Source organism: Beta vulgaris, chromosome 5 (genome assembly GCF_026745355.1).
Source record: "Beta vulgaris subsp. vulgaris cultivar EL10 chromosome 5, EL10.2, whole genome shotgun sequence".
Taxonomy (NCBI): Eukaryota; Viridiplantae; Streptophyta; class Magnoliopsida; order Caryophyllales; family Amaranthaceae; genus Beta; species Beta vulgaris.
Window position 1 is genome coordinate 10,902,717 of NC_079206.1, and position 12,263 is coordinate 10,914,979.

The 12,263-nt window shown below is 35.8% G+C and overlaps 1 protein-coding gene across 1 annotated transcript; it reads right to left on the reverse strand.

Annotated features, from left to right (window-relative positions):
- Positions 1–420: 420 nt before the first annotated feature.
- LOC104892778 (peroxisomal acyl-coenzyme A oxidase 1) lies at positions 421–7,930 on the reverse strand. The gene is made up of 14 exons (XM_010678776.4): positions 7,565–7,930; positions 6,747–6,855; positions 6,558–6,619; positions 6,193–6,402; positions 5,979–6,066; positions 5,613–5,775; positions 4,812–5,007; positions 4,214–4,411; positions 3,483–3,614; positions 2,391–2,511; positions 2,060–2,170; positions 1,715–1,784; positions 1,130–1,313; positions 421–1,043 (listed from the first exon to the last, which is right to left on the reverse strand). Exons 1-14 carry the CDS (start codon positions 7,712–7,714, stop codon positions 834–836), a joined length of 2,004 nt encoding a protein of 667 aa, XP_010677078.2. The 5' UTR covers positions 7,715–7,930; the 3' UTR covers positions 421–833.
- Positions 7,931–12,263: the final 4,333 nt, after the last annotated feature.

A 12,263-nucleotide genomic window follows, 5' to 3' on the forward strand; every position in this document is an offset into this window, starting at 1 on the left:
TTGACATTGGATATCAGTTATAAATATAATTTATGGGTTCACCAATGTATTGAATGTCAAGGTCAAATGGTCAATTAAAAGTTGACATTGTCAAGGTTACAACTGATACCAATAACACAAAAGTGAACTAAAATTTATACAATTGGTACCCAAACGGCACTCAAATAGCACCGTTTTTAATGTCGTTATGTACCAATTAAAAGAGATTGATATCAAATTATCAATCCATTAGTTAAAAATGACAACATAAAAGCATAAATAATGCACCTGGCCAATAAAATCTTTTACACTTTCTTAACTTTTTAGTTACTCGCACATTTCCTTTTGCATAGGAATAAGGAGAAGAGAGACAGAGGAAAAAAAAACCCTTCTATGCCAGGAGAGAGATAGAGAGTGATAAAAAAAAAAAACCCTTACGTGTCAAGGGAAAGAAACAGAGAATATATTATCCAAAATAAAAATATTACAAGTAATAGAGAATTGCCAAATATGAAAAACGTTGCAAGAACAAAAAAAACGGAGGAACTATTTATCAATTACAGTACAATTTAAGAGAATATAAACTTACTTATCACAACTGAATAAGTGACACTAATTATATATATATATATATATATAAAAAAAAAAAAAAAAAAAAAAAAAAAAAAAAAACAGAATAAGTAACACTACATCGATGTGCTGACTGCTGAGACTTAGAAACACAATTAACTTACTCCTCACCCCTCAAAAAAAAAAAAAAACTTACTCCTCACAGTTTTGCATTTACTTATTAAAAACCTTATTACCCTAATTCTTGAAATTCAATTTTTACAAACCACAATGCAAGATCCAATTTAGAGCCGGGAAGTCCGGACCTGGCGCTTCAGCATAGGTCGAATATAATCATGGAAACCATCAGGAATAACCGAATCATTCAAAGGATCTTTCCATGCTTCCTCATACAGCTTTGGATACACATTCCCATCATAACGACCCAAGACTGAACCAAGGAAATGATCTGTGTAGTTGAATGCATCTACAAGAGCGATTGCATTCGGACGCATCTACAAAGCCAGGCAACCATGGATGTCATGTGAGTAGATTAATCAGACTTTAATGGACACGAAACAAAGTATATTGTGGCAAATACCTTGGAGAATAGTGATCTAAGAAGATCATTTGCAAGCGAAGCTTGCTTAGGCGTGATGCAGCTAGTTGACAGGAAATCACCCAGATGCTTCCCTAAGATTGAAAGTGCATAGACACTACAGAGTGTTTCTAATTGTTCTTTCACTCCGTCCCCGGATATGTCTTGTTGCAATCTCTCAATAAACCTTACAAATGTAGCAAGAAAATAAGAGGATCAAGATAGGACTTCAAAGAAAAAGCATCTTGAAAAATAAGGCATGAAAAATGATAAACAGTACATAATTCATAGTTTTCCAGCTAACTAGATCACCCTACTTATTTCAAATCTTCAAATGAACTAGAAATTTATGTTTCAAGTCTACAGCTTAGCTATACATCATGTGCCAGAGATATTGAGACAAGAGGGGAGTGAGGCAGACACATCAATTTTATCTGGTTATCTATGTAAAAGATCAATACTATCCCGGAATACTAATGTGCGATAAGGACGGTTTCTGGTATCTCACATCTGCGGATACAAGTGCACGACCACAATAATAAATTAAAAAATTTTGTAAACAACAAAGGGATAAAGGTAGTTCCTTACTTTGAAACCACTATAAGCTGAATGTGAGCCACAGCTGCCCCTGCAAGATCGGCTGAGAGTTCTAGAAAGCCTGAAGGAAGCAGATAGCAAAAATTAAAAATAATGTATCATCAGCAAAAATAGAGGCTAAAAGGTCAGTGTCCCTCAAATAAACCCACGAGTTAAAGATTGTGGTCTGTGGACAATAACAAAACTATGATCAGCAGCAATCAGTTCACACAATTGGCATTACTATCTCCCACTAATCCAAGATCTCATATTTCCATACATCTCCCTTGATAAAGGTCAATTTGATAAATAAACAAAAGAAAAAACAGCTACGCTACCAGGTTATTGAGAGCTTACCTTCTTCTGGGTTTGAAAATTGGCTTAAACTTTTAGCACAAGCAACAGACATTCTAACTGATCGGGCTTCAAAAGCCTCTAGTACAATGGCAGGGTTCAACCAATCTTCAGCTGCATATAAGCATATAGATAAACATGGTATCAATAATATCAGAAAGACAGAGACACTAATACATGGTATCAATAATATCAGAAAGACAGAAACACTAATACACAGCATCAATCAGCTATATGACATAAGCTTATTAAGTTTGCTTCGATGGTCAAATTTTCCCAAGACATTATTGTGAGGCACCATATATTTTTGTCTGAGCATCAGAAGATGTCAAACCTTTCTGAACACTACACCGAGTTTGCAAAAGATTTTCTGCCCTGCCCATATATGCAATTGTTCCAACAGGCTGTTTCCCAGATCCCAATTGAGATACAGTCTTCATGAGAAATCGAGCAACCTAAAAGGAGGAAGAAAGACAGGATGTCAAATTGACATTATTGAATGGTGATTGACATTTGATCACTCAGCCACAAGCATGTTAGGATCTCTGACTGTACATGCATACATCATAACCAGCATGATATTCTTCACTCATTTACATTGGTCCAGAATGACAGGGGGGGTATAAACCCCTTCACTAATTGAATAAGACGATACATGAAAGGCCTGTGGTCCAACAATTGACAACTGAACTTCCTTCTTATTGACGGCGTTTTGAATTGTTTTTCAATTTGGTAAAATCAAAATTATCAATGAACAGTAAAACATAACTACTGCAACAGCCATATCTCAACAGCAGCATAAATGTCAACATTATCCTAATCCACCTTCACCGCGGGAAGAGGTATCTAATTCCCTGGGATACACTGCAATAGCAGCCAGTCAACAAAGCAAAAACCACAACATAATGATTCCTAATTAGCTGAAAACTACTATATAAGTCCCACAATACAGCTCCTCTTTCCTGTTATAGGTGCCCATATACTTTGTAACACCACTCTTAAACATACATTTAGAACACCAAAAGATTATATATACTTCCCTCATATTTGAATCAAACTTTTTATAAATGTTGTCAGGGACCAAGTTTGAGTAAAAGTTGGAATATTATAGCCATCAATTCCTCTATCACTATTTACATAATGCCTCTCCATTATACTCTCTCAAATTATTTGACAAGAGGCAAAAGACAAAAGTCATAAACAATATTTCAACCTTGACAAGTGTGAAAAAAATAATTAGTAGATGATTTGTAAGGTGACAAAGGGACGTAAGAAAGCTTGCGCTAGATAGTTATCTACTATGTAGCCTAGGGAACTCATTTATCGACCCCCCACCCGCCCTCAACCAAAAAAAGGGATCACATAAGGGAGTAAAAAGCTTGTGTTTGCAATTGTTTTTCTAAGAAAGAGAAGGAGACAACAGTACCTGCAACAGCAAAACAACATTGTCACCTTCATAAGTACAAGCAGGGACATAGACAGCAAATAACTCAGGGAGCCCACTGCTACAGAGATAACCATGCCCTCCACATAGTTTTCTGCATTCTTCTATAGCATCCTGCATCAAAAACATTGCACGTGAAGAAAATTATTAGAACTATATTCAATTAGACTTTGCCGATAACATTATATCAGATGGGTATTTTCTGCTGGTTTCCCAAATATAATTCCCACACGCAACAAAGACAAAAACATAGTAATTGATTTCCCATCATGGTAGTCCAGTATTCACTGCAAGCATCAAGTGATTAAATAAACTGTTTCGAACATACACTCTTGGAAACCACATACTCTATATCTCAAAAAAAGCAAGCTTTGTGATTTAGACATATCAAAGCTATCAAAGCATCTGCAAAGTGCACTGAGACGAGTAAGTATGACCTCGACTACTGAACCCACAAGGTCCCACATACACGTACATGTGTATAAACTCTTCTGCTTAAGACATGACAGATATAAAGAGAAAACATACCAACGGTAGAAGTTCATTTAATGCAACAATACTTATACAGCTAAAGGAGGAAAGTACAATTAAAAACAATCCAGGATGCAGCAATGAAGGAAGTAAAGGACCCAACCAATTTAAGTGGCTAAACGAGATGAACCATGGCAATATTAACACTCAATAAGGTTACATTTTAACTGATTATCACATACAGCAGTAACAGATGTTGTCAAGGACTTCAATCCTGCAGTGCAAGCATGGGCCTCAGGCAGTGTAGAGAAATCATTGGCTTGCAATCTCTCAGTTACATCGGTGTAGAGCCACTTCAACCAGTCCCCAACAACTCTAAAAGCATAAGCTGAAGCGATCAAAGGAAAGAGCCTACTCTGCTGGGTTTTGTAATCAATCACCTACAAGGAACAAAGTGTGCACATGATAGTTATGTAAAAAGCAAACTAGTTAAAGATGAGAACATCTTTATATCATCAACTAGCACACTTCAAAGAAGGCCACTCAAAGAAATTTGTGAACATTTTTAATACGCCAATTTAAACTTGACTTGCAAAACAAGAAATGCTATATTTATAAGCCGAAACACCTAACTAAGCTGAAACGAATAGCAATGGTGAAACACAAATCCAAATCAAAAGAATTCTTCTATGGTGGTTCACTGAATAAAAGAAATGGTAAAGGGACTACTACAGGAAAAGGAACCAAGTTCCCTATAAAATTGTTTTCTAACTATGTCGTGGCACTAACGTCTCGTGCAGACAAAAGGAGCAGATGTTTGATTGTGTAGAATCTCAATACCTGAGTCTCAGGTCCATTTTTGGGGCCAAACTGCCGACGAACGGCACTGTACCTTGTGGCAATACAAACTGCTTTTGATAGAGCACGTGAAGCATCATACACAATTGTCTGCCGAACATAGACCATAGTGCCATAGATTAGCTGCCGAGGTATATCAGACTGCAGAACTTTTCCTTCCCTTGTCACCTGTAACACACTGGGGCCAAGCAAAGCAGAATTAGTATAGCTACACCAGTATACACGCCAGCAGCAAATTTCTAGGCTATTATAGCAATTGGTAGATGGTGCACACGAGAACAGCATGAGAATCCTGCCCATGGATCAAAACGCTAGAAAAATAATAACATAACATGTGCACGCGGATTTAAGACTAACACGTAAATGAACATCTCGTTCAACAACATGAACATTACGTTTAAAAGAAACACTTTCGATTTTTGATACGAGGATCCAACCCTAAAATGTTCTTTTACGTAATACACAATGTTTGAAACTAGATCAAATGTGCAATTATAATATTATATTATACTATAGTCTATAATAATCAGTGCACCAACATATGTTTTTTTTACCTAAGACACAATGTTTAAAAGCCAAGACCATATGTACATTTTAACGAACTCGATTCTATTGTTACCTCAAACAAGTATCATCATGATTCATGAAGACTCAAAGAAAAGAAGATTCAGTAATCATATCAATCAGAAGGTAAATTAGAAAGTTTAGCTGAGTAAGACTAGTAGGACACAATAGGAAGAGCATATTATATGGGATACATTCTGAAAGGTCAAAATAACCAACCGCATAAGCATTTGATCCCTAGGAATGCGCACATGGTCAAATCGCATAACTCCGTTGTCCATAGTATTATAAGCACCATTTCCGAATTTCATCCCAATATCACCAACAGTGATTCCAGGTAAAGGTAGGTGATCATCCAAACTTCGCAGCTGGACAATGAAACCTTCAAGCACAAAGTGCTCGAATAAAGTTAATATGAGTGACATAACAAGTAACAACATATATGGACAACTTTACAACTGAATTTAAAAAGGAAAAACAGTAATTAGAAAAATTGATCATACAAAGAAACACTATAGAGTATAGAGTGACCATGAAGTGCATTGAAAGAGAGAATTACTCCCACTTAAGCATTTTGATAATTACCATGAACCCCGTGTTCCTTCCCATCTATTATTAAGCGTGCATAAACAATTCCATGTGTCGAAACTTTTCCCAACCCACCAGGCCACCACTGCAATGTTATCAAAACACCAAAACACATAAATTGAACAGCCTAAAAATTGGATTCACGAAACTCTGAGATGAATTCAATTATTCAAGTGGACGTCTTCAAACACTATGCTAATTTTCCACTAACTTTGCTGGATGTCAATGTCGGACTATTTATGACAAATTCATCTGTCTCAGAATCAAACGTGGCCGTGGTTTCAAGCCCTTGAACATTAGAGCCATGACCAAGTTCTGTTTGAGCATAACATCCGATAATCTGCATCCTATAAGCCAATGGGAGCCATTTGTGCTGCTGCTCCTCAGTGCCTTGTCCTTTGATAGCAGGAATAAACATTCCCTACGCATAAATCACAAACAAGATTATTGTCCACACAAAATATCACAGATAAACAACCTAAAATGGTTTAAAAAAGAAGAAAGAAATTAAATAGATAATATATAACCATACAAGAACTGCGAAGAAACTTATCACCACAAAGGCACAGAAATTACCCAATGAAGATCTGTAAAAGCCGGTTCATCAACGAAGAACCTCAATTGACTAGCTTCTTCTTCTGCAATAGTAACAAAAAGCTACATTCATCAATTGTACAATCAAATTACTGAATTACAACAAGAGGCTGAGGGAAGAAAAGAATAAGAAAGTATAATATTCCAGCTAGCAACTATATATAAAAATACCAGTCAGACGAAGTTCAGTAATTCTCTTCCATGCATGACATGCTTTTCTTAGGGTGTTCTTAAATAACTCCTTCCTCTCTAGCCTAACCCTGTCATCCTTCTTGAATGCCTGAAAGACCAAATAAGAGAGAGCCCAACATCATTCATATATAAGTGACAACCATGACCTTTGCCATAAACAATGATTGAAAATACAAAATCTTCACTAAAATTTAGCTGCAATGTTCACGTGATTGTTGCATATACTGGTAACTAATATATCTTTTCTAAGTTTATTCTAATAATATACTCAATATTAGATCAGTATACATAGTGCATTACATAAGCATCATAAAATGCAAAAAGTGATGATCTTGATCAAAACTATTCCAACACTGATACAAAATTTCCTGCATTTTACAAGTCAAAACTGATCAAACACTTCCATTTTACAACCATTTTTCGAAAAAGGCTCTAATTCACAGAGTAATTCATTTAAAAGGTAGTAATCACAAATTCTCCATATTGGGCAGCTAAAACAACTTAAAATTGACCGAATCCGCAATCAAAAGCAACAAATTACCAGATTCGAAAAGGTAAAAATTGAATAAAAAATTGGGCAAATTCACAATCACAGGCAACAAATTACCAGAATTGAAAAGGTAAAATTGACTAAAAATATTAAAATAATTCACAGTGAACAAAGTAGATTTTGATGTAGACATGGAAAAGGCCATTCATATTATTATATAATTAACATGCTAACACCAAGTTATAAAACATTAAAAGGATCAAAATTAGAGCATTTGCAAAGTGAGAAAACGGTAAAAGAGACGAACAGGATCACTAGCAACAAGACGAGCCATACGATCGGCAACTTGAAATCGATGTTGTCCACCAGCCCAAAGGATCTTCATTGATTCTAAATCAAATTGCGCTTTTTTCCTCTCATCAGCTAAGAAATCAACACCTCCTTCTAAATCCTCCATTGTTTTTTTTCTTCAATTCAACCAAAAGAGTTTATGAATTGAAACCCTAATTTACTGGAATTTTGTGATCCGGAACTTTACGATTTCAGCGAAATTAGATGAGTGGGTAGATATAGTAGAAAAATTGAAGATATAAAGGAGCGAAGTGGGTGGGCAATGCGGTGGACTTCCTATTTAATAAAGTAGATGTAGAACGGTGACGACTGTAGTGAAGATGATTAGATGAGATGGTGCAATATTATCCTCGGATTGTCAAAAATCTATTCTTTTATCTTGAAAGTAAAAATCCATGTGTGCTTTATTTTATGGGTTATGCTACATGCAATCCTTAGGATTGCATATAAGACATAAATACATTGTTTAATGAAATTTAGTTGTAAATTTATGACAAAAGTTTGCATTAATCTATGTAATAAATGATCAATTAATGCTTGTTTTTTTCCATTTTGAGTTTCTTATATGCAGCCCCATTTAGCTTTTTCCTTATTTTATTGGTTTAAACTTTAGATTCAAGACTCAAAAGTCGATTAATATGACGCGTGAGATAAATGTTGGAAACTTTTTTGGGTGGATCGTACAATTATACAATGTGGTATTCTATGGTTTAGTACAATTATACAATGTGGAATTCTATGGTTTATAGGCCTCTTCATTTAAGGATAGGAGTTAGCTCAAGTGGATAGGTGCCCCCCCTTGGCCCCTAAGGTCAGGAGTTTGATCCTTATCCCCAACAATATGTTGGGGTATTTCCTTAACATGCTATCATTGCTATGCATGCGTTACCAATTGGTGTTTTCTACATGCTAGTAGCCTTGTAGGGGTTAGTCCTTGGACTGACTTAATTTCCTCATAAAAAAAAAACAGGCCTCTTCATTTTTCTTTTCTTTTTTTTAATGATATAGGTCTAAACTGAAATTAACTAAAGTGAAATTAATTGAGTTGAACTGAACTCAACTTAATTGAATTGAATTGAATTGATCTGAAAAGAAGTTTTGAAAAACAAAGTCGTAGAGCCCTATCGAGTTAGAATCTTTGGGAGGTTAATTCAATATGGGTTTGTAAGTTATACATTTTGAGAATAGAGAAGAAGGTTAAGGATAAGGAGATCACCTTCTTTAAAAGTGGGAATTGAACTCCTAACGTAGAGATTGAAACGTATGGTCCTTTTCACTATGTCAAGTTTAAGCTTGCTAGTCATAAATTTGGTAATGTAAGAATGTAATTTTGACATGGGAATTTTATGTCAATGTAAAAAGTATAAAGGAGACTTTTATCGGGAGCGTTGAAAGCGCCACATATGCAAAATACTTATTTTGACCAATGGGATCAAAGGTAAGTAATTTATACTTTCCTCTTAACAAAATATATGTTACACTTTTCAAAAGATTTTTTAGACAATATTTTGAAGAGGAGAGAGATAGAGAGAAAGAAAAAAGGAGTTTCATGTGATAAGATAGATATAGACAGAGATTGTTACCTAAAAAGAAAGTGTAACATATATTTTGTTACAACCATATTTAGAAAGCGTAACGTCTATTTTGTTATGGAGCAAGTAGAGGTGTGCATGGGCCGGACCAGCATGGGGGTCAGCCTGGCCGACCCGTTGTCTGCTACGTGGGTCGCGGGCCTGTCACGGTTAAGAAATTTTATTTCAGGCCCGGACCGGCACGAGCCCGCGTGGGCTGGCCCGCGAGCCGAACACTCCTTTCATTTGTTTTTGGGTTAATTGGCTAGAACAGCACAACCTTGGGCTCAAGTGCAAGGAACAGCACAACCTTAAGCGGGTGCAAAGCATAACACCAACTTAAATACGTTGTGCAGAAAATAGCATAAATGGCACCGGAGCATGGAGATTCCACCGGAGCTAGGGAATCTCCGTTCAAGGTTATGTTGTTCCTTGCACTTGATCCAAAGGTTGTGCTGTTCTAGCCAACTTTCAACTTCAATCTCAAAAAAAAAATTGATTTCCTCTTTACTCTTCTTTGCTGCTGTGCTACTTCCTCATTTTGCGATTTTCTTCCCTGTTCGATGCAACACAGATCTTCACATCATCAACAAATTGCATCAGCGCAAATATTGAAATCAAGTCGCTGGATTTACATCTATCATCATTAATAATTGACGTGTAATAATTGTGGAGGCTGATCTCAGTTTCTCCTAGCTCAATATTCACTATTGATTCACCAAAGACCACTCCACGTGCTGTTTGTAAAAGAGTTGGTTTGATGAGCACCTGCTTCGAGGTCGCGCCATGGTCGCTCAAACTTTCTGGAACTCTTCTGTTTTGTGGTGAATTAGTACGGAGCGCCTGCTCTTGTGGACTGGGAGTCATGCGAGGTTGTGGTGGAGATGGTGTTTGGTGTGGTGGTGCTGCAGTGTTTGGGGCAGAGGATGACATTGTTGGAGTAGAGGTGGTATTTGGTGTGGTGAAGGAAGATGATGGTGTTGAGGGAGGTGGTGGTGTTGTAGTGTTGTGGGCTAGGGAAGAGGGTGGCGGTGATGTAGTGTGGTTTAAGGTAGATTTAGTGTAGTGGAGGTTAAGCAAATGGTGTTTATTAAAATAAGGGTTGTGTTGTTCCTTGCACTTGAGCCAAATGTTGTGTTGTTCCTTGCCAATTAACCCTTAAAATAATGGAGATTCCCTAGCTCCGGTGGAATCTCCGTGCTCCGGTGCCATTTATGATTTATGCTATTTTCTGCACCACGTGTTTAAGTTGGTGCTATGCTTTGCACCCGCTTAAGGTTGTGCTGTTCCTTGCACTTGAGCCCAAGGTTGTGCTGTTCTAGCCAATTAACCCTTTGTTTTTTAGGCTAAAACTGTCAAAAATAAAAAAAAAACATAAAACACGGGCCAGGGAGCTAGGCCCGCAGGAGGCACGAGCTCGGCCCGCAAGCCCATGGGCCGGGCCGTGGACAAAATTTGAAAATTTCAAGCCCGACACGGCCTGCCATTTCCTCAAGCTCGCATGCCCAGGTCTAGGAGCAAGTATAAGATTTAAATTCTAGTGCCACGTAGGAATGAAATCTAAGATAATAATAAATTAATTTAAAAAAATATAGGGAGATTTAAAGATGAGTTTTTACTAGAAATTTGTTTTCTAAACAACTAAAGATGATCCTAATACGTAAATTGAGTATAACTAATGAGGAGAACGATGAGAAAGTAGATGATACATGTTATCAAGAATAGAAAAAGTAACAATGTATAAGTTAAATAAAAACAGACAAAAAAGGAAAGTGTCTACAAAATTTTCTTATAATTCAAATATAGCTTGCTAACTTTCTAATGAACTTCTGTTAATCAAATACTAGTAATTTATGCACGCGATGCGTGCCTCATTTTTTTAATACATAATTTATAACTTTTATAAAGAAAGGTAAAATTTGAACATTAGACATGTTTTTTGGGCTAGCTAATTTTGTTGATTAAGCCTATATCACTTAACCAAACCCGTCTTTTATTATTTATTTTATTTAGACTTTCTTTAAGATTTTCAAAATTAAAACTGATGATAAAAGAATGTTACGCAGATTTATTAAGGATTTCTTATATTTTTTTCAACAAAGTATTTTGTTTTAATTAAATCATTTCACTTTATTAATTTATTGTATTTTCCTTTTTGATTTACTACTTGATTGTGTATTGATTGATCAAATATTTGATTGATATTATTTTCTTTGTTAATTTTTTTAATGCTATATTTGAGTTTGATTTTCTTTCATCTTTTTTTTTGGTAGAGTAGTTAATTTACTAAGGGATAATTAAGTAAATTTCTTGGAGGAGACCATAGCTCCCCCTTCCTTTATATAATAGGGATAATATCAGGTCCATGACCATTTGCGTATGATACAAATATACCTTGCATATATATAATACTTGTGTGCCTACGAGTGTTTATGAGAGTGCTAACTTTTTATTTTGATTATTTCTCAAAACCCCCTTTTTCGTGATTATGAGAGCGTTATATTTGCACGTGACGTAACAGTTGCATCAAAAAAATTCTAGACATCTAGTTGCTTGATACCGAAAGTTTAAAAAGATGCAGATTGGTCATGATTTCCGTAGATCTAATTTCTAAATCTTATAATTGGAGAAGACTCATCACATGACGTTTATTTGGTTCTTATAGTAAGGCTCTATTTTCTTAGACTGAATTAATGAAAATTCAGTTTGTTCAGTTCACTTCAGGAAAATTCAGTTCAATTAGTTTCCTGTCACAATTATCATTCAATTCAGTTAAATTCAGACAAATTTAATTCAGTTTACTCAAAAAAAACAAAGCATAAGCCCATGTTTTTTTTTCTTTGAAGTTAAACCCATTGTTGTTAAAATCCCGATCCGAATCTTACGATTCTACGATTTTACGATCCTCGAGGACCTCACCGATCCCGATCCTACGTAGGATCTTAATTTTGTAGGATCTTTCGATCCTGCTCAACCACAAAAAATCACATGATAGGATCTTAACACGATTCTACGATCCTACGACTCTACGATCCGATCCTACCATATAAAATCATAAAGTAATTTCACATATTATATTTCTCC